The sequence below is a fragment of the Podarcis melisellensis genome (assembly GCF_964234715.1).
Source record: "Podarcis melisellensis genome assembly, chromosome: 12".
In the NCBI taxonomy this organism is placed as follows: Eukaryota; Metazoa; Chordata; class Lepidosauria; order Squamata; family Lacertidae; genus Podarcis; species Podarcis melisellensis.
This window is the reverse complement of record NC_138544.1, coordinates 27,213,871-27,235,833: the sequence shown is the minus strand read 5'-3', so window position 1 is coordinate 27,235,833 and position 21,963 is coordinate 27,213,871. Positions and strand designations below refer to the sequence as shown.

At 46.1% G+C, this 21,963-nt stretch overlaps 1 protein-coding gene and 3 long non-coding RNA genes across 5 annotated transcripts in view; 2 read left to right on the top strand and 2 right to left on the bottom strand.

Annotated features, from left to right (window-relative positions):
* Positions 1 to 21,963, bottom strand: part of LOC309353850 — a 166,163-nt gene that overhangs the window by 100,598 nt on the left and 43,602 nt on the right. The gene's annotated exons all lie outside the window — the stretch shown is intronic.
* LOC309353853 lies at positions 1,975 to 14,717 on the top strand. Its single transcript, XR_014162078.1, has 2 exons — positions 1,975 to 2,108; positions 14,354 to 14,717. It is a non-coding gene; the product is annotated as an uncharacterized lncRNA (long non-coding RNA).
* Positions 14,720 to 19,285, bottom strand: LOC309353840. 2 transcript variants are annotated; one of them, XR_014162056.1, is made up of 4 exons: positions 18,343 to 19,285; positions 17,501 to 18,211; positions 15,709 to 15,785; positions 14,720 to 15,593 (listed from the first exon to the last, which is right to left on the bottom strand). It is a non-coding gene; the product is annotated as an uncharacterized lncRNA (long non-coding RNA). The 2 variants fall into 2 exon arrangements; XR_014162055.1 differs by having other exon boundaries at positions 14,720 to 15,785.
* ITGB8 (integrin subunit beta 8) overlaps positions 19,669 to 21,963 on the top strand; it is a 43,018-nt gene continuing 40,723 nt past the window's right edge. The window contains exon 1 of the mRNA XM_081883244.1: positions 19,669 to 20,463. Within this exon, the coding sequence (XP_081739370.1) occupies positions 20,331 to 20,463 (133 nt within the window). The 5' untranslated portion in view covers positions 19,669 to 20,330. The remainder of the gene's footprint in view (positions 20,464 to 21,963) is intronic.

Here is a 21,963-nt window from a genome sequence, read left to right as displayed (position 1 = left end):
GGAATGCTGTCTGCAAATTCTTTCACAAAGAAGATACCCTCCACATTTCTGCTGGCTTGCACATTCTTTGACAAGAGAGGCGCAGAAAGCGAGGACCCACGTTACATAACTGCAAGATACACCTGTGGATTTTCCAGAGCAGAGCAAAGGAAAGGGATAAGATGAGTATCAGGGATTGAGCTGGCAGCTCGAGACAAAAGACTTCTGAAGAGATGCTGTTTTGTCTCTGGAGCTCAGGCCGAGGATGATAATTCATATGCTAGGCACTAGATCATGAGCCAATGAGGAATGCTTTTAAAATCCGCTTGATACTAGAACACTGAACATGAGGTAAAGGGGCTGGGGGGATTATTTCCAGATGTAGATGGCACAACTACAGGATAGTTCATAATGGAACTCATGGCAAGAAAGGAGAATGTTGGTAAAGGAGAGTGAAACAGGACACAAAGGGTTGTAGACCCACTGAAATTAATGGACTCAACTCAGCCAGGCCCATTAATTTCAAGGGGTTTACTCAGTGCTCATTTTCTAGAATGGCAACAGTGCCCACCTAAGAGGTGGCATGGAGCTGAGCTCTGACCTGTATTCAATGTCCCACCAGCACTCTCCAGGCTCTGAGCCTTCCTCTCTGAGACATCCCTAGGGGGTTCGCCAGCTAGCTCCTCTTGCCACTCCTTGCCATCCATCCAGTCTCTGATAACAGGATGCTTCCTTGCTGTAGACAGTCTGCCTCCAACCCATGGACATCAACTGGAACAGTGTTTAGGGAAGAGCCCATATACAATGGTACCTCGGGTTACATACGCTTCAGGTTACATATGCTTCAGGTTACGGACTCCGCTAACAAAGAAATAGTGCTTCAGGTTAAGAACTTTGCTTCAGGATGAGAACAGAAATTGTGTAGCAGCAGCACAGCGGCAGTGGGAGGCCCCATTAGCTAAAGTGGTGCTTCAGGTTAAGAACAGTTTCAGGTTAAGAACAGACCTCTGGAACGAATTAAGTACTTAACCCGAGGTACCACTGTATGTTCATTTAAGCCATATCTGAGTCTCTGAATGATGTTATATTAATGCCCCAGATGCCCCTCTGTATGTTCATTTATGAACACCTGAAAAGGGCTAAAGCTTGCCTACCAACATTATATTTTATATGGGGTTTTTTGTGGGGGGATGTTAGCATCCAAAATGCACATGCAAAGGGTTACAGTGGTACCTGGGGTTACATACGCTTCAGGTTACATACTGTCAGGGAACTGCCATCAGGGCCAGAGGGAGAGAGCGGGCTCCAGAGGGATTCCAGAGAGCGTCCCGGGATGGGGAGAGGCAGCCCATCTTCTGGGGAAGGTAATCAGCGTAGCACCAGTGGAGAAGGGGGGCAGATGGGGGAATCGGCGAGGCGGTCCCATGACTCCTTGCCAGGGACCAATGGGGAGAGTAAGGGTCCTCCGCTGCCTACACCCTCCTTGCGCAGAAGGCTTCCGCGCAGGGAGAGTAGGCGGAGACTAGGCATCAAAGAGCTTCTTTGCTGGAAGAAGTTCAAGAAACGCCCACTGACGGATTCTGCCAGTGATTTAGACAGCCACGGGCGAGTGGCTGTCCAGACAGAAAAGGTTGACTCAGGCAACCCAGCCAAGTGTGGCGCCAGTTTACGCACGAGCAACCCCTAGAACCATTACACATACGCTTCCTGTTACACCGCTAACTCAGAAATAGTGCTTCAGGTTAAGAACTTTGCTTCAGGATAAGAAGAGAAATCGGGCTCCAGCGGCACGGCAGCAGCAGGAGGCCCCATTAGCTAAAGTGGTGCTTCAGGTTAAGAACAGTTTCAGGTTAAGAACAGACCTCCGGAACAAATTAAGTACTTAACCTGAGGTATCACTGTAATTGCAAGAGCAGTAGAACTCTGTGATGTCATGCGCCTGAGGCAGTTATGGCAGTTATTTCCGTTGGTTCAGTTCATAGTACAGTCTTAGTAGTTGGAACAGCAGGTATGTTATGTTGTGGTGCTGCCTGCCTCAAAGTTAGTTAGTCTGTAACAGTATAATCTACGTAAGATGCTTTTAGCAACTTAAGAAACACCAACCTGCATTGTATATTGAATCTGCAACTGTAAGTACACTAATGAAAAGTTATTCATCATTCTAAACTTTTTTTGGGGGGGGGGACTAATTAAAGGGTCAAACACATATTTCTGCATATATCTGCAAATGGGAACTAGAATCTAATTCCCACGTGCTGATCCTATGAAGCCCTCTGTATACACTTTTATATTCTCTGCTTATGGAGGTGGCAAGATATGTCATTGCTGATCGCATAATTGTAAGTCTCATGAGCTGAGAGAAATGAAGATATGGGCATGAAATGATTTTTTTAAAAAAAAAACACGTGGACTGATCTCTCCCCTAAGCCGGAGTGCTGTTGCATAATAGCGTAATAAGTGCCTTCCTGGGTCAGATGAAAGGCTCTTCCACTCCTCCTGTTCTCTAACAGAGAAATTCCGGATCACACCCCCCCCCCCCCAAAAAATGGTGCTAGTTTAGTGCTGACGCCCAAACTGAGTAATTGTCACTCAAAACGGGGTCACAAGTAAATGGCCCCAAACCCAACCTTGTCCAATTGGCTCCTCCAAACCAGTACCAAAATGGTGTGCCAGTTTGGTGCCATCTTGTGCCACAAGCCCCACTTTCTGTGCCGTCCTCTAAACTGACTAAATTAACACTCAACCTCCGCAGGGGCCATAAGTGGGCACTTTACTTAGCTAAGGTTGGCTAAATGGGGACTTAAGCTAAGGGGACTTAGCCAACTTCAGCCACAGAAAGCAGGGTTTGAGGCACTAAATGACACCAAACCAGCATACCACTTTGGCACCTGTTTGGGGTCAATCGGACAAGGTTGGATTTGGACCATTTACTTGTGAGCCTGATTTGCTTTGTCAATTACTCGGTGGGGGGGGCACAAAACATTGAGTTCACAGCACAAAACAGCACCAAATTAGCACTAAATTTGGGCATCAGTTTTCGGGGGGGGGGGACCAGAATTTTGGGGTCACATGTTAATGTAGCTCAACCAGATGCCTCTGGGAAGCCTGTAAGGACCTGAGCACAAGAGTGCTTTCCTAACTGGCTTTCAGCCCCCTGCTGCCTCCAACTGTGGAGCTAGAACATAGCCATTGTGGCTGGTAGCCACCAACAGGCATACGCTCTTTGATCTTTTCCTTTCCCTCTGAAGGCCATCCAAGTTTCAGTGGCAGAGCTTCATGCTCTTGCACCAGGGGCAGAGAGCAGGTGGGGGCGCGGCTGGTGCGCGTCCCGGGGGCATGGCACACCGCCTGCAGGGGCATGGCGCCCAGTGCGGGGGGAGGCAGCCGCGATGACAGCCACGATGGCACCCCACCAGGATCGTGGTGCCGGGGGCAGTGCGCTCCTCTGCCCCCCTCTTCCTCGCCAGTGCCAAATTTATGGCCATGGCTGCATCTTGCTGTAACCACATTTCACAGTTTAAACTGTGGGCTGTGTGAAGTAGTATCCTGCACTTCCTGTCACTTCGTATTAGATGCTTTGGCTATTGGCTGTCTCTCTGTTCCTCCCAGCCCACTGAGATTGGGGGAAGGCCAAGTTTTGACAAAGGAAGTGCTTTCATCAGTCTTCCATCCATTCTCTTAATTTCTGGCAAGTTGTTGTTGTTTTCTTTTTTTTCAAATGTTTATTTTATGAATTGGGATGTTAGAATGAGGGGAGGGAGGGGAGCCACAAGGAGAGGGTGTTCTTTTTTTCTTTTCTTTTTTACATCAGAGAAGGAAACCATTGTGAACTCAGCCAATATACAGTGGTACCTCTGGTTACAGACTTAATTCGTTCCGGAGGTCCGTTCTTAACCTGAAACCGTTCTTAAACTGAGGTACCGCTTTAACTAATGGGGCCTCCCACTGCCGCCACCGCACAATTTCTGTTCTCATCCTGAGGTAAAGTTCTTAACCCGAGGTACTACTTCCAGGTTAGCGGAGTCTGTAACCCGAAGTTTTTGTAACCCGAGGTGTTTGTAACCCAAGGTACCACTGTAGTGGGAACAACGGCAAGTCTGTGAAAAGCCTATTAATTGTCGCTACTGTTTCAACCAATCAGAGTTGCTACATGATAGCTGGGCCATGTGGTTTCCAAAAGCTGTGTCTGGGGTTTGTCAGGGCTTCACTTTCTACACTGCTTTATAGAGAGAGGGACAGAACAGGCAACTTCAGCCCAGCAGAAAATGTTTACAGTTTGCACCTTCCTTCTTAACTATCTTGCTGTCTTGAGCATCTTTCTTGGATAACACAAACAATACGGCATCATGAATGAGGGCATGCTGCAGAGGTGATTGCATTTGGCTGGTGATCAAATAATCAATTTTACAAGTATATTGTTAGTTGCTGGCTCTTTTGAATGCAGGTCCATTTTGAAAACATGAGCATTAAAGTGCATGTGGAAGTTGAAACGATAGCCCTTGGCTGCCACCTAAAGGTTTTAAGTGTCACTATGAAAGGATACCCCCCTGTTGAAAAATAGATATCACATTTTGTTCAAGATGATATCACCTCCTGTCTTTACAAGAAACATCCAGCCTCTTTACTGCAAGTGAGAGGTGGTCATCCTAGGTACATATGCCTGAGCCTTCCCATCTGCAGATGTTCTGGCCTTGTAGCAACAGATTCAAAATTAGGATAATTAAAACATAAACAGCAACACACTGGGAGTTAACACATATAATAGTGGCGCCCTATGTAGATACAATCCTTGCATCATCGTGCCATGCAGACTATTTCACACACACACACAAATGTCTTTCATAAATATTACTTTGCTGTAAAAAAAAAAAGCACAGATGTACCCTACAAATATTCTGATACCTTGGTTTTCGAACAGCCTAGTTCTCGAACGTTTTCCCTCCTGAACGCTGCACCCTCGGAAGTGAATGTTCCAGTTTGCGAACTATTTTTGGAAGGCAAACATCTGATGGGGCTTCTGCGGCTTCCGATTGGCTGCAGGAGCTTCCTGCAGCCAATTAGAAGCCGTGCTTTGGTTTCCAAACGTTTTGGAAGTTGAGCGGACTTCCGGAACAGATTCTGTTCGACTTCCAAGGTACGACTGTATACAGACACTTTTATGAAAGCACAATATGTTTGTTTCATCATGGACTACCAGTTGCCTGGTGGTACCAGAAAAATTTAGTACCTTGCAACAAACTTTTAAGATGCTCTGTCATGAAATGGTATGTACACTATGACAGCATCTCAGAAGTACCATGTGTCAGAATATAGGAAGAGCCGTGCTGAATGCATCCAGATACTTTGTCCAGAATTCTTTTCCTCACAGTGACCAATCAGGTGTCTATCAGAAGCCCAAAGAATACCACTCTCCCACTTCTGTTTCCCAGCAATTGTATTCAGATGCTTATTGCCTCTGATGCTGGATGTGATATAGTGTTACACACACCCCTATCTTAGAGTGGTGTGAGATTCTACGGGTTCCAGGTGCTTACCCAGGTTTCATGTTTCCTTCAGAAATTAGGCACAGTGGAGACTGTATTGTCTTTATAATATATGGTTTATTTACACATGTATACAACCTGAGTCTACAATGGAGGAATTTCCAGCATTCACATCCTATGAGGGTCTGGCTTCCTCCTTAAGGGAAGCATTGGATTCAAAGGACAGCAAAAAGCCACTTTCTGTGTCTAGTTCCTTCTTGTCCTCCCCAGCTTCCATGGAGTTCTGCCCTTCCTTTGCCTTCCCACTGCTAACCGACTCTAAGGACCTCCCCCCAGCCTACGTCATTCAAAGTGCAAACCCGAAACCTGGCCTTTGTCTGCTGCCATTGGCCTTTGCCTCTGCTTCTCACTCAGAGCTGGAGTGTTTGCATTGCCAATCATTCTTAATGGCCCAGTACTCTGTTCCCTTTGTTTGTTGCTGATGCCCCATCTTCTAAGATGACCTCCTGAACCCAGAAACCAGGTTTGGCCTGTGTTTTTGTCACTGCTAGATTCAGCGTCTGGCAGCTTTCCTTAATACTCCAAACATTGACTTATTCCTATCATTTATTAAATCTAAGGATGGGGGGTGGGATCTCCAACTTATAAACTCATAACACATTTAGGGGGGTCTATCCCCCTCCAAACACTCATAACACCAGCAATCATGATTAGTAGCCTGATAACCTTTGCCCTTCATGAATTTGTCCGCTCTCCATATAAAGCATTCTTACATCTTGTCTAGTTTAACTATGTGCTGTGTGAAGAAATACTTTTTCCTCTCCTGAATATCCCACCATTCAGCTTCAATGGATGACCCAATGTTCTAGTATTATGAAATGCTGGAGGGTCAAATCTTCCCATCCAATTTCTCCACCCGTGAATAATTTTATAAACCTCTATTATGTCTGCCATCACTCACCATTTTTTCCCAAGCTAAAAAGCCTCAGACATTATAGTTTTTCCTCATAGAAGAGTTGCTCCAGCCCTTCTTCCACCTCTGAAATACCTTTTTTGAGATGTGGTGATTGAAACTGTAAACAGTACGCCAAATGTCGTAACCTTTGCACTTCTGTGGCTCAGCGGTAAAGCACATTCTTTGTATGTTGGATTCCTGCATCTCCAGTTAGGGTTAGGGAAAGAATCCTTCCTGAAAGCTGGTGTGCTGCTGCCAGTCAGTGCAGACAACACTGCTCTAGATTGATCAATGGTCCGACTCAGTATACAGCAGCCTCCTATGTGTGGTAGAAAGGTGTTATGGTATTGGCAGTTTTATTTCTGCTTCTCTTCCTAATGATCCCCCAATGTGAAATTCATTGTTTTCACAACGGCTGCACAGTATTTTCAACAAGCTGTGCTTCGTGACCCCAAGATGCTCTTCCTGGATGATGACGATGATGATGATTGCCCCAGTGGTGCATCACATTACCTTTGCTTACATTCAATTGCATTTTAATTTTCACTCCCCCAGTTTGGAATGATCCATTTAAAGCATTTCACTATCTCTTTTTATTTTTACCACCCTAAAACATGCACAGATGCATATGTATTCACAACACACGATTGAGTACATGCTCCACATGCAATTTTCCCATACTGAAGCCATATCTGTCTAAGGCATTTGCCAACTGCAAACTAGTGGCCTTAAAAGATTTCTTTTTCCTCTTTTGTAGTGTGAGAGATTTCAAAGGACTGTTGATGCAGAGGAGTCAGCAAAGGATTCCTTATCTCTCTTCCACTACCCATCAGAACATTTTGTACTTTCCCTTGATCAAAATTGTTTCAGAATCATTTGTATTAAAAGCTGTGGACGTAAATTAGCTCAGCCAGACATCAACTACCAAGGGATGAAGGACGTTTCGATTCTTTCCACCCCCGTAAATACCACACTGCCTTCCTGTTATCCCAATTTGGGAAAATGTCGCGCTAGACTCAGGGGTAGAATTCCCTGTGGACATACTTGGATGAAGCAAAAGTGGCCCCACTAAAAAGGATGAGTGATATTAAGAGCCATATAAAACACCACTATTTCCGCAACAACGGGAGCAATCCAGGCCACCAACTTCAGTTTGAGCTATATTCCAATGAGGGTCTTACCATGTCCTCCTATTAAAATTGCTCAGAAACCTGAAGAACTGGGTACACCTTGAGGCAATCTACCAAGAGATGCTGTCATGCTACCTGTAGATGAGTGCCACACCCCATGGTCACATTTGACTGGACTTAACTGTCCAGGGGTTCTTTACCTTTACCTTTTACATAATGAGAGCACTTTACTGGCACCAAGTATGCAATAATTATTATTATTATTTATTATTATTATTATTATTATTATTATTATTATTATTATTTATTTATACCCCGCCCATCTGGCTGGGCTTCCCCAGCCACTCTGGGCAGCTTCCAACCAAATATTAAAATACAGTAATACATCAAACATTAAGCTTCCCCAAACAGGGCTGCCTTCAGATGTCTTCTAAAAGTTTGGTAGTTGTTGTTCTCTTTGACATCTGATGGGAGGGCGTTCCACGGGGTGGGCGCCACTACCGAGACTAACCTGATCTCGTTTTTTGATAGAATTACAAGCCTGGTAGATGAAGGGAATGCAGTGGATGTAGCCTAACTTGATTTCAGCAAGGCATTTGACAAGGTGCCCCATGATATTCTTGTAAAGAAGCTGGTAAAATGCGGTCTTGACTATGCTACCACTCAGTGGATTTGTAACTGGCTGACTGACCGAACCCAAAGGGTGCTCATCAATGGTTCCTCTTCATCCTGGAGAAGAGTGACTAGTGGGGTGCCACAGGGTTCTGTCTTGGGCCCGGTCTTATTCAACATCTTTATCAACGACTTGGATGATGGACTCAAGGGCATCCTGATCAAATTTGCAGATGACACCAAACTGGGAGGGGTGGCTAACACCCCAGAGGACAGGATCACACTTCAAAATGACCTTGAAAGATTAGAGAACTAGGCCAAAACAAACAAGATTAAGTTTAACAGGGAGAAATGTAAAGTATTGCACTTGGGCAAAAAAAATGAGAGGCACAAATACAAGATGGGTGACACCTGGCTTGAGAGCAGTACATGTGAAAAGGATCTAGGAGTCTTGGTTGACCACAAACTTGACATGAGCCAACAGTGTGACGCGGCAGCTAAAAAAGCCAATGCAATTCTGGACTGCATCAATAGGAGTATAGCATCTAGATCAAGGGAAGTAATAGTGTCACTGTATTCTGCTCTGGTCAGACCTCACCTGGAGTACTGTGTCCAGTTCTGGGCACCACAGTTCAAGGAGGACACTGACAAACTGGAACGTGTCCAGAGGAGGGCAACCAAAATGGTCAAAGGCCTGGAAATGATGCCTTATGAGGAACGGCTAAGGGAGCTGGGCATGTTTAGCCTGGAGAAGAGGAGGTTAAGGGGTGATATGATAGCCATGTTCAAATATATAAAAGGATGTCACATAGAGGAGGGAGAAAGTTTGTTTTCTGCTGCTCCAGAGAAGCGGACACGGAGCAATGGATCCAAACTACAAGAAAGAAGATTCCACCTAAACATTAGGAAGAACTTCCTGACAGTAAGAGCTGTTCGACAGTGGAATTTGCTGCCAAGGAGTGTGGTGGAGTCTCCTTCTTTGGAGGTCTTTAAGCAGAGGCTTGACAACCATATGTCAGGAGTGCTCTGATGGTGTTTCCTGCTTGGCAGGGGGTTGGACTCGATGGCCCTTGTGGTCTCTTCCAACTCTATGATTCTATGATTCTATGAGAAGGCCCTCTGCATGGTTCCCTGTAATTTGGCTTCTCGTAGTGAGGGAACCGCCAGAGGGCCCTTGGCACTGGACCTCAGTGTCCAGGTAGAATGATGTACTGGGCCGAGGCCATTTAGGGCTTTAAAGATCAGCACCAACACTTTGAATTGTGCTCGGAAACGTACTGGGAGCCAGTGTAGGTCTTTCAAGACCGGTGTTATGTGGTCTGTTATGTGTTATGTGGTTTTATATGGTAGGTGTTATGCAAACAACAATGGGATGGAGATAATGGCGTGGAAGTAGCAACAGTACCTTCCCATATCCAAACAAAGTAACGCCTGTGTGGTGCCACCCTTACTTCAATCCCTCCTCCAAATTCACCTTTTTGGCGACACCTATGACCAGTGCTTTAAAAAAAAAAAATGTTTAGGGGTATTCTCATTTGACTCGGGGAAAATCACCACTTTATAGTTCAAATTGGGGAAAATAAATACAGTAAATAGACAAAAACACAAAGATTCACAAAATGTTTAGGGATATTCGTCCCCCTGCGTGTGCCCCCCCCCCCGAAAAAAGTACTGCCTATGACACAACACCCTTGAGTCTCAGGCCCTCCTGCAACTAAATCCCTAAGCCTGAAATGCATATAACTGAAAGAACCACATATTGCTTCCCTGCTTCCCCTGCCTCCACTTCCCTCCTTTTCCTCTATTTTTCTTCTGTGCTGAATGTTATAGACAGTAAGCTCTTCCAGGCAGGGACTAGTCCATTGTGCTCCATAAAGTACTGAGCACAACGATGATGCTATATCTAAATCATGCCATGAAATAACTAGATAACTGGAGAAGTGTCATTCTCTGCTCTCTCCCTCTTATCCTTCCCCTAGGTTTGTTCCTAGCTCCACTAATCCTAGGCTTTCTATTCCTTTCTGCTCCTGTATACTTTTTCCTCCACTGTCCCTTTTATTAAAAGTAGGTTATCTCTGCCCATGCTGCTTTCAATCTGATTGTAAAGCTCAGAGACAATTTAACAAGGCAGCGCTAATGCCCTCGAGCTTGCTGCCCTGCCAGAGGTCTCTTGGGAGCTGCACTGGCTGGTACAGCCATGTACCCTCTTGTAGACTGTGTGAGGCTGAGCAGGGGGGTTACTTAGGAAGGGACAGACACAGATCGCTCTCTCTTCCTTTTGCCTGGCTCAGAACAGTATTGGTAACTGCAGCAGCTCAAGCAACTATTGCACCTCAATAAGAAATCAAATGGAGAAGACTGGTAAGAGGAACGGAATTAAAGGAATGGAGGGTATAAAGTTGTGGGTGAACATATCAGACAACACAGCGATTCTTCAAACAGCTCTTCTTTATTCAGAGGCCAAAACAGAACTGAGCTGAAGGGTTCAGTCAGCCTGCTTATATAGAGCTCCAGTACAACGTAACTGTAACAATTTTCTAAAACTATCCAATCACTGAACGTCACTTTCGATCCCTTATTTGCATAACTATCTACCGTATCCCCCTGCTGGCCCAGGGTTGAGAACTTCAGTACATAACAGAGGGCAAATCTGAAAAGTATGGGTGGGGAAGAGATGTGGATGAAATTTAAATCTGATGTTAAACCTGTACAGTTGGTAGAGCATGAGACTCTTAATCGCAGGGTCATGGGCAAAAGATCCCTACATTGCAGGGAGTTGGGCTAGCAGTAGTAGTCTTTTCCAACTGTACAATACTATGCTTCTCTAATAAGGTGTGTCAACATGAATCTGTCATAGGTATAAATATATCCATAAACTACACCACACATAAATCTAACAGGATGATATATAAGGTTTGCTGGTTATGTAATCCAGCCTCATATTAGGCAAGGGGGCTCAAGACATTGCTGTGGCCTGTTCCTTCTCCTACCCACCATACTATTGCCAATAATAATATCATATGCAGCTGCTTCACATGTCAAACTCCAGAAGAGTAACTTACAAAGGCCTGTTCTGAATTTTGAGTTGAAAAGGTGCTAAAACCACGAGGAGGAAATGCAGTACTTTTACTGTATGTAGAGATATCCTTTATAGTTCAAAGATCCACCTGCTGCCATGGCCCAGTGATGATAAACATGTGTGGGCAGAATAGTGTGCAATATGTAGAACAGAACTATTTTCAATGATGAACTATTCCAGATAGTAACATGGTGATAAATGCAATCATTGCACCTTGCAATCGCAATGTAATCATGTTGATTACATTCTTACATAGTAAACCTGTGTAAGGTTTTTTTGAAAATAAAATAAAATACTGGGGTTGGTGGGTCTTCAGTTATGAGAATATTTGCCAGGAGTGTGCATTATGCTTGGATGAATCTCAGCTCCCAAGGAGAAGTTGAATACTGCATCTCAGAGGGGTTTTCGGCTTATTGGAGGTGAAGCAGGATCTGTACAATGAAGCGAGTCCAAGCAGGGACCCCTGAAGCACTTTGTGGCACCTTGGCAATCCAAAGCAAGCTTCCGCTGAAGGCAAATTAAATGTCTTTAAACTTACCTTAATGCCAGGGTGGGATGATGGAAGAATAGAGAGCAAACATCAGAGTTGGAAAAAGCGGGTGGAGAGCTCTATTGAGAGTGATGGGATTCAAGTTAGCTGCAAATATCTTCTCCCAGTGGTTTCAATGGGATTTAAGCATGACTAACTTTCTTTGGATGCGGGCCAGAGTGTATTTTTAAAGGCAGGCCAGATGGCAGCTCTTCCACTTGAAATTAGAGAGAGAGGGAGAGAGAGGGGGGGTTCCCTCTGCGCATGTATGTGCAGAAAAAAAGAGCAGCTTTCTATCCTGAAACAAAAATTATGTGGTTTTTGTTTATTTTCTGGAGTTCTATCCCACCTTTCCAAAAGGCCCTCAGGCAGTTTACAATAAAAATAAGCAGCAGCAGCAATGGTATGGTTTGAAAGAGGTTACAGAAGGCCCTTGCTGCTAAAAGAAATAATAGAAATTATCTATGGTTATTGCAGGGGTCGGTAGCTCCTTTCGAGCTAGTTTTCCAAAAACATCATAGGTGTCCCCTGGTGAGGCACTCAGAGAGAAATGCATCTAGATTAAGATGTAATAAATAAGCCAGTAGTACATTATATTTATTAATTTTACTAACAATGGGGACTCAAGGTAGCCTCTGGGACTTACTTAGGCCCCACCCTTATCCTTAGGCCCCACCCTCACCAGTCCTGACTGCACCCCCTCATACACGTTGGTTTGGCTGGAATCTTTCCATGAATTGTGATAATGTCTCTCGCTTGCCTGTATTGAGGGTGAAGAAATGGGGGGGGGGCGTGTTTGTTGAAACCGTTTGCTTTTGCATTGGTGGAATGTATGGTACTATACAAAAGCAAGAGCAGCATCCATTGCTCTGCTTGGTGCCTCTGGCCCCAATCAAAACCGGCATGTCCGTCCCCCCAAAAAGTGACTCAGCCCCATCCCTGGTTTATATTGTCAAAATAACTCACGTCTCCCTTCTCAATTCTGACTCACCCTTTTCATTTTCATGTTTTGGCTGCTGGTTACTTTAATTGAATTGTTCAAAAGCTGTGATAAAAAAAATCTTCAGTTAAAACTATAAAAGGATTTTATAAAAATCAAATAGAAATAATGCATCCTTAACGCCCCCCCCCCCGGATGATGGAGAAATTGTGGTGGAATTGGTACATTTTACAATTGGTCATGAAAGGAAACATTCAAATGCTGGTCAGTGGTTTGTTTTTTTAATTTTTTATTGATTTGTACAATTAAAAATTCTCATAATCTACATAATTTATAGAAAAGACAAAAACCCAAGAATTCAAAAAAAAAGAAGACAAAAACCCACACACCCATTCTCCCCCACCCCCCACATCCCTCAACCACATATGTATGTGGTTTTTTGGTAAATATAGTCCTTCTGCTTACATTGTTATATCTTAACTTCATATTCTTTTATCTAAAAACATTCCCATTCTTATCGTTTTAAATCATCTCTTTAAAAGTACTTCTTATACTTAATTATATTCAAAACATTGTTCCTTATCTTTTACATTCATTTCGTCGTTGTAGCGAGTCTATTTCTATTTCTGCAGATACAACATATGTAATTCCCAGACTTTTTAAAAATCTTTATTGTCTTTATCTCTTAATCTTCCTGTAAGTTTCACCATTTATGCGTATTCCATCATCTTGGTTTGCCAGTCCTCTTTGTTTGGTGTTTTGTCATCTTTCCATTTTGGGGCAAGCAGAGTCCTGGCCGTAAATGCTGGTCGGAGGTTTTTAATGAAATAAACCAAACAACTGGCCAAAATATACAAGTGAGCACTCAATTGCCATTGTTGTCTATTTTTGATAATTTTCAATTTTTTTGTAGAATCATAGAATGGTAGAGTTGAAAGAGACCACAAGGGTCATTTAGTCCAACCCCCTTTGCAATGCAGGATTTTTATTTTTTTTACCAATGTGGGGCTCAAACCCATAACCCTGAAATTAAGAATCTTATGTCCTACCGACTGACATTGGCGGACAAAGGTGGGGGCGGGGGAAGCGGCCCACACCGGGTGCCATTCAGGGAAAGGGTGCCATCGCAGCCGCCCCCCGGGACACACGCCATGCCCCCGGGATGTGTGCTGGCCACACCCCCGCCTGTTCTCCGTTCCAGGAGCTGCAACATGTAGCTCCGCCACTGCCGACTGAGATATCTTTTTAAAGAGTTAATACTTTTCTTTATCATGGCAGCTAGATTAATAATCGCCAGTTTCGAAAAGCAGTCACACTCCAACCTGCTGAGTCGGTGGTACAGTAGACGCTCGGGTTGCGAACATGATCTGTGTGGGATGCACGTTCGCAACCTGCAGGGGCACGCCTGCGCACGCACGGGTTGCGATTTGGCGCTTCTGCGCATGCACAAAGCTTGATTTGGCACTTCTGCGCATGCGTGGCCCCCGAAACCCAGAAGTAACCCGTTCCAGTACTTCCGGGTTTGGGCAGATCCATAACCCAAAAAAACACAACCTGAAGCATCTGTAACCCGAGGTATGACTGTATAAGGAAATGTGGCAAATTGCTCTGATGGAAAATCTTACCTTTTCTTCTTCTTCTTAAAGAATGGCAAACTGGCACATGCAGCATCTTACTTGGATGTGTCGGGAGTCTTGGAAGCTTGACTACCCAACGTTCTCCTACAAAGGGACCTTGAGCTGGTTTGGAGGTCCTAGAAGGGGAGTGCAGCTATCACATACCCTTGACAGAAGAACAGCACACTCCTTCAATCTGGGATTGCTGTCCACCGAGCACACAGCTTCGGAAGGGACGCAGGAGGAGCGGTGAGGGAGGAAGGGGACACTGGCCTAGCCTGCCAGATCAGTCTAATCGACCCTGGCAATCAATGGGGTGACACATGTCGCAGCCAGATCGCCCTCACATCTTACCTTTAAAGTAAAAGGCTCAAATAAATGGACCAGAAACAGATGAATATTATGCCATATGGTATAAATTTATTGAGCACGTAACTAAATCGGAGGGCATTCTTCACACACCCACACCCCACACACAACTGGAAAATTATGGACTATATTTGACATAGATACAGAACCTGCTTGCCACTGATTTAAAAATACTTGTTTTTTTCTTGTTATTGTTCTGTTTACTTTTATGTACCTTAAATGTGATCTAAAAACTTAATAATAAAAAGGTCTTTAAATATTATTATTAGTAGTGGTACATTTATATACCACTTTTTATCATCCAAGGATCTCAAAGTTGGTGTACCTCTCCTCCCCATTTCATCCTCACAACCACCCTGTGAGGTAGGTTAGGCTAAGAAGGTCACCCAGTGGGCTGAGTGGGAATTCGAACCCTGCTCTCTCAGGTTCTAGTCCAACACTCTAACTATTACACCACACTGGCCCTAATGGCCTCCAGCTGCTAAGTTTTTGTTTGTTTCAGCTTCATGATTCTGCCCTTTCAAAATGTTGTGTGATTCAGTAAATCAAAATGGCATGTAGGGTGAATAGTCTAACATTGGGAGGGCACCAAGTTGGCCAAGGCTGGCCAAGCATCAGCCTTACATTTCGAGGTTATGCAAAATGTGGACAGTTTTGGGATTGGACGTGTTGCCGCCAGATTTCTGTCATCATGAAACTAAACAGAATAGCATTGTCCTTGAATAAAATGTGATGCCCTTAGTAAAGGGTGATGTCAGTGAATGATTAGTCAGATAACATACCTGAAAAGAAACAGGGAGGGGGGAGTTTCCTAACCTTGCCTTGGCTTGAAATGAAGGTACTTTCCACTTACTCAGCTGCAACAAGTAACCTTTGAGTCCTTCTATGTATTCACTGGTCACTGAAAGAACAGAAAAACTGAAACTCAGAAGAGCAGTTGGCTGGCAGCTCCGTGGGTTTTGTGCTTTCTTTCTTTTTTCATTCTTAATCTGAGACGGTCCAAATCAAACACTTACTGAAATATTAAAGAACGATATGCAGGAGGTGGATTACTCACCGAGGAGAATGCATCACCCATTGCTGAAAAGGCTTCCTTGGAGAAGAAAAAAAATAAATCACTAGAAGAACCATACTCTGGAAAATGAAAGAGAGAGCAAAGGGATAAGATTTATTATGCACTTGGAGTGGGTGGAAAAGAGTTCATGGCCATTTACCAACTTTTATGAAAAGTCTGCCTTCATGTGTAAGAGGGTAGGGAGGACCTGGCAACAGTGTACATAAGGATCTATCTTTCAGCTATTGTTCTTACATCATCTTGTGGCCATTTTATACATTGGAGCAGGGAACCTCAAATCCTGGACTCTTCCCAGGCCACCATCACCACCCCATTCCCAATCCGCAAGTGGTTTTGATGGCTAGATGGTGTCCTTGAACTCTGATATGTGGGTGGGTGGAGGACAGAGAGGGACATGTAAGTGTGTGCAGAACAATGGCATAGCATGGCTTGCCAGTGCCTGGGGCTACTTGGAGTGGAAACTGACCAAGTGTGCATGTGCATTCAACTCCCTAATGGTGTCTGCATCACCTAGAAGATCGTGACCATAGAGATAAGAAGAGTCGTTCTGTCGTCTGGAGAGGTCATGTCCTGGTTCAACAGAGTCTAGTAACAGAGGTACTCAGTTGTACTGAGGCAGCACCGGCTGTTGAAATTTTGTGCCCCCAAACAATTTTGCACTTGGGGCAATCTCCAGTGCCCCCCATGCTACACCACTGGTACAGAAACTGGCCTGCTGACAAAAGTAGCATTTGTATTCATTGCTCTGCCCACAATTTATTTTGGTGCCTCCCACCACTGGCACAGTGGTCCTGAAAGGTTTGCCCAGAAGGGAATGGGCTAAAAAAGCTTCCCCATCCCTGACATGTGCTAACCGCAGGTGCTAACACTGCCAGACAGGCTTCATGGAGTCTTATAAACCACCTGGAGTTTCGTTCAGCCTGCGGACCAAACGCTTCCACCAACAAGAACCGTACATGCACACAACCTCAGGAAATTCTTGCATACAATTCTCTGAAATCATGTGAGAAGGGGCCACTGCTTGGAGGAACAGCATCTGCTCTCTGTGCAAAAGATGCTATGCTCAATCTTTGGCACCTCCGGTTTTTAAAAAGACCCTGGCCTGAGAGCCGGTGCCAATCAATAATGGATTAGATTGATAAATAGTCTGAGGCAGCTTCATTTGTTAGACGATAGACAGCCTGTGAACGACGTAATATACTGGATAAGGGAGCATGACTTCTAAGCGAACTTGACCATCAACAGATGTGCTTTTGGAAATTACCTTGATCTAATCTTAATTTGTTTATCTACAAATTATAATACTTAACAACATGACTACAAGGACACTGGAAACAAGGACTGTAAATTGCTTCCAGATGATCTGCTTATTGAGCATTTGTTTGCACAAAGTTTGCAGGGAGGTTGTGCAACATCCACTGCTGTCAAACAACTGTCGTCCCATTGCTTTTCATTGCCTTTCCCTATCACTCTACTCACTGCACAAAATCCCACTGGTGTGGGCTGAGAGCAGGGGATTTTGCACAAGAATGCAAAATCCGCTTTAATTATGCAACTGGAATTTACTAGTATACAACTGAATCTCATCTACAAAATAGCAACAGTCCAGAAGTGGCCTATGTTGCATACCACAATCCCTGACTTAAAACACATTATATAAAGGCCCCATTGAGCTCAGTGGGATTTACTTCAGCACCCTGTGTTTAGAATAAAGACTACAATCCAATACCCACCTGGTAATGAGCTTGGCTGGTGTATCCAATCTCACCTGCTTGATGGGGCAGAAAGCCAGATCTGCTTCCCCTTCTTTGACATCTGGAGTCCCAAGAAGAAGACCTCCCCCTCTATCCCTTGGTGCCTGTTTACCAGCCCACTACCTCCTCCTTCCTTTCTTCTTGCATTTGGTGCTGCCAAACCATGCCAGATCCTGACAGAGCCAAGAGGTCCATGGCATCCCTGCATATATGACATCAGAGACAGGGGCAGGCAGCTGTAGTTTAAGAAAAAGACCTGGCAGACCAAACAAGGAGATCTGGTGGGTCACGTTTGGCATGCGGAGTGGAGGTTCCTTACCCCTACATCCAGGTCAATCCAGGGAATCTCCATTGAAATGTCTTCTCAAGTAGCAGCAGTGGCGTGTCATGGAGGGGGACACAAGGGTGGTTGCCCCAGGCACAAAATTATTAGGGGTGCAAAATTTCAAAAGCCAGTACTGCCTCGATACAGCTGTGTGCTTCCGTTGCTGCGCTCTGTTGAAAGCGACTTCACCGTGCGACCAGGAAGTGTCCTCTACAGAAAACAGAATTACTTATCTTATCTCTATGGCTGCAATCTCGTAGGTGATCCAGACACTGTTAGGCAGTTGAATGTGTATGCGTTCTCTGTCCGTTTCTCTCCCTCACACTCACCCCCATCCACGCAGCCCCGGGTGCTGGTTTACCACGCTATGCAGTGGCGTAGCGTGGGTTGTCAGCACCCGGGGCAAGGCAAGTAATTTGCACCCCCTAACCCTAACCCCCAGATGTTGCGCCCGATGCGGCCGGGCCCCCCTGCACCCCCACGCTATGCCACTGACGCTATGTCACTGAGTAGCAGACTTGAGAAAGACCTTGAGATTTTTGGGAAGCAACTCTGGGCATGATTATCTGATTCTCTGGGAGGCAGTTTCAAAATTCATCTGGGAGGAACTGATAGCAAGGAGTTGTGGGTTCCTCACTCCCTGAACATTCAACTGTTTTCCATTCCATTCTCCCAGCAGGGAGCGAAGTCTCAAACAATTGCAATCTAGCATGAACAATGGTGCTGCTTGACAAATAGTCCACATTGTTTTAAAATAAGCCCAGACCTGGGCTTATAAAAATGCTATTAAAACTTTGAGTGATGTAAGAATATGGGCTAGCCTTCCCCTGAAGCAACATGAAACAATTGCTCCAAACAGATTCCTAACCAGAGTGCCATGTTCATACCTCTCATTTCTGCCTGCCCTAAAATAACACACAGAGTTTGAGTGTCACCTTCATTTTGAACATCCCAGGCTTGGGGGGGTGGGGTGGGAATCTCGCTGTCAAGTAAATTATATTAGGATTGCAGCCTCAGCTTCAGGGCCGGAATCCAGAGCAGCATACAGGCAAAACTGAAACCGAGCAGAGGGCAAAGCCAAGCAAATGAATACGGTGTGTTCAACTGAGGCCCCACCCCGAGGCTCAGCTTCAGAACCGGTTTGCGTCAAGACTCTTCCTTGGAATTGCAAATTATTAATATGAAGGACCAGCTCATATCATGGTGCAGAATGCAGTCATTCAGGATTCTCCCACCACTCCCTGATGCTTCCACAGTTCTGGGAAAGGGCTTTTGTGGTGGCGTTAAGAAGGCTCTGTGACTTGCTTGCTAAGAAGTCCCCGCCTGTTCCCACCAATTGGCAGCTTATCCTGTTTTCGGTGCAGCTTCAGCAGCGACACGACAGGCAGGAATTCAACAGGTGCAGCTTCGTCAACACTGCACGTGCATCGAGGCAACACGTCCTCTGCACAAGTCATTTCGAGCAGCGGCAGAAGAAAAAGAAGGCAGCAACTCCCTTTGTTTATATTCCCCAAATCCTGCACAGAACCGTAACAGAAATCAGAGCTGCCCCCTTAAATCCCACTCCCCCCGCCGGTGTTTCCTGGCTCTCGTGGATCCTCGCACCGGACTTTGAGCGGCTCCGGGGTCCGGCTGACCTCGAAGGAAACGTGGGCTGCCTGTCAAGCCCCGGCGCGGGCGGGGAGGGGAGGGGGCGGAGCTCGGTCTGAGGAGCCCCCCCCTCGTCCGCCCCCGCCCCCCGAGCCCCCGCCCCCGGAGGCGCATTCCCGCCGGGAACAATGGAGCCGGCGATGCCGAGCGCGACAAAACAAAGCGCGGTGTGGGCGAAGGCTGCGCGCGCTCCGCCCCTCGCGCTCCGCCCACGCGACCCCCTTCGCCCGCCCTCGCTGGTCGGGAACCTGCCTGGCAGCATCCCGCGCCGCCGAGACTGACGCTTCGCCGCCAGGCAGAGCGGAACGCGGCTACCACACGGGCTCGGCTGGCCTGTGCGCGGGAAGCCCCGGCGGCGGCGGCACGCTTTGCTCGGACGCCTCGGCCGCTTCGCCGCCCTCCAAGCCGCCTCGCCTTCCCTTCTTCCCTCTCGGCTGGGAACTGTTGCTTCTTGTCCCGCGTTGCCAAGGAGCCGGGCGCCAGGAGCGAGACAAAAGCCTTTTGTGAAGGAGCCGCGGCGGCGGCGGCGGCTCCCTGGGAGAGCCGGGCCGGGGGGCCGAGGCGGATGGAGAGGCTCTCCGGCAAAGCAGCGCGCCGCTTCTCCTGCCCTCGCCGGGCTGCACCGGGCTCGGCCGACAGGGGGGCGCCGCCGCGCTCGCCCTGACATGTGGCGGCGCTGCGCTTGCTGCTGCCGTCGTCGCTTCTCCTCGGCTCCTTACCTGCGCGGTGGTGGCGGCGGCGGCTGCTTCTCCCGCCGCCCCCTTCGTCCAAACCCCGCGGGCGAGAGCTTGGTCGGGCCCCGGGCGCGGGGAGAAAGGCCGCCCGCTTGGCGCGATGTGGACTCCGCTCCTGGGTTGTTCCCTGACGGCTGGGCTCGCCGCCCTGCAGAAACGCCCGCGAGGTGCTGGCCCGCTCCTCGGCTTCGCCTGCCTGCTCGCTGCCCTTGTGCCGGGCTGGGGCCAGAGCCGTAAGTTTGGGTCTTGGTCTATTCCCTTCCGGAACAGGCACTCGCGCCATCTCCACGATGATGCACCTGACTCTCTGGTGGCTGCGATCCTGTTTCGCACTTACCTGGCACCTAAGCACCTGTAAGATCGAGGCACCTCAGGACCCTTTGGCAGGGTCCATTTCACTCGATGGAATCTGCTCCTAGAAAGCTATTTGACAGAAGTAAAAACAAAAATGTGGGGAGAGGGAGACGTAGGAAGTGACCTTTAGTGGCTGGGTTGGGGAGGTTCTCTGGTTTGGGTGTAATAAAGATTTCCACCCAACTCTGGGTTTTGGAGTTTCCGCAGCAGGTAATTTGTGAGCAGTGGGGGGGAATAACCATTTCATCCCTAATAGCTCTTATGAAAACTTCGGAGCCATGTTTAATATTGCATCCAGATCATCTGCTTGCTGGTCAGGTGGCTGCAGCATTCTTCAGGTGTATCTGGCTCCACTGCCATAGGAACATAGGAAGCTGTCTTATACTGAGTCAGACCATTGATCCATCACTGTCTGTATTGTCTGCAGTAGCTCTCCAGATTTTAGACAGGATTCTTTACCCAACTCTACTTGGAGATGTCAGGGATAACACCTTGTGCATGCAAAGCATGTGCTGTAACACTGAGCTGTGCACTTTCCCTTACTTGAATGCAGTTTAATGTTCTTCATGTGTAACTATCCAAATACAGATGCCAAATTAACATGCAAAATCAAATATGAGTGTATTATTGCCGGTGGTTGCCCTTGTGAATGGTCATTATGCTTATTTCACAACTTATTTTAATTGAGCTGTCCCAGACCATATTTTTTACACTCCTTTGTCACTTGACTCCACTGTTTGCAACTTTTTCTCTTTCTCCACCCATGTATATATAAACCTAACTGAAGATAATCCTTCACACATCTAATGAAGTAAACTCAAACGTCCACAAAAGCTTACACTGTGATAAAATTGGTTAGTTTTTAAGGTGTCGCATGACTCTTTGTTGCTTTAACAGATTCTTCTGACACTCCAGAGAGAATAATTGGGCAAAAGGGTCAATGCAGGCACCTCTTTGCTCCTGTAATAAATAGCACATGCTGAGAAGTAACCTTTCAGTGGAGAGGTACAGTTATTCTCTTGTTCTGCAGAGTGAAGCCTAACAAAGCAGCTGTAAACAGGACAAGTGTGCTAGATTTTTCCATTATATGCATTTAGCCCATTGCTGAGCCAAAATCTCTGAGGGATAAGGCGTGTGTATTCATTTTTTCTGCCCTTCCCTGAAATAATAATAAAAAATGATAATAACAATGGAGGAAGAGTTGCAATAAAAGGCTGGGTGGAGTTCTGTAGAAACAATTGTTGCTGTTTAAGCTACATAAATAGAAAATATGTAGGTGGTATTTGTATTGGATTGGGGTTTTTGTTTTTTTGTTTTTTGTTAAGAAGAATGCATAAGCTTTCATGTTACACAGCATTTTGTTGTCAGGCAGGTCAGAG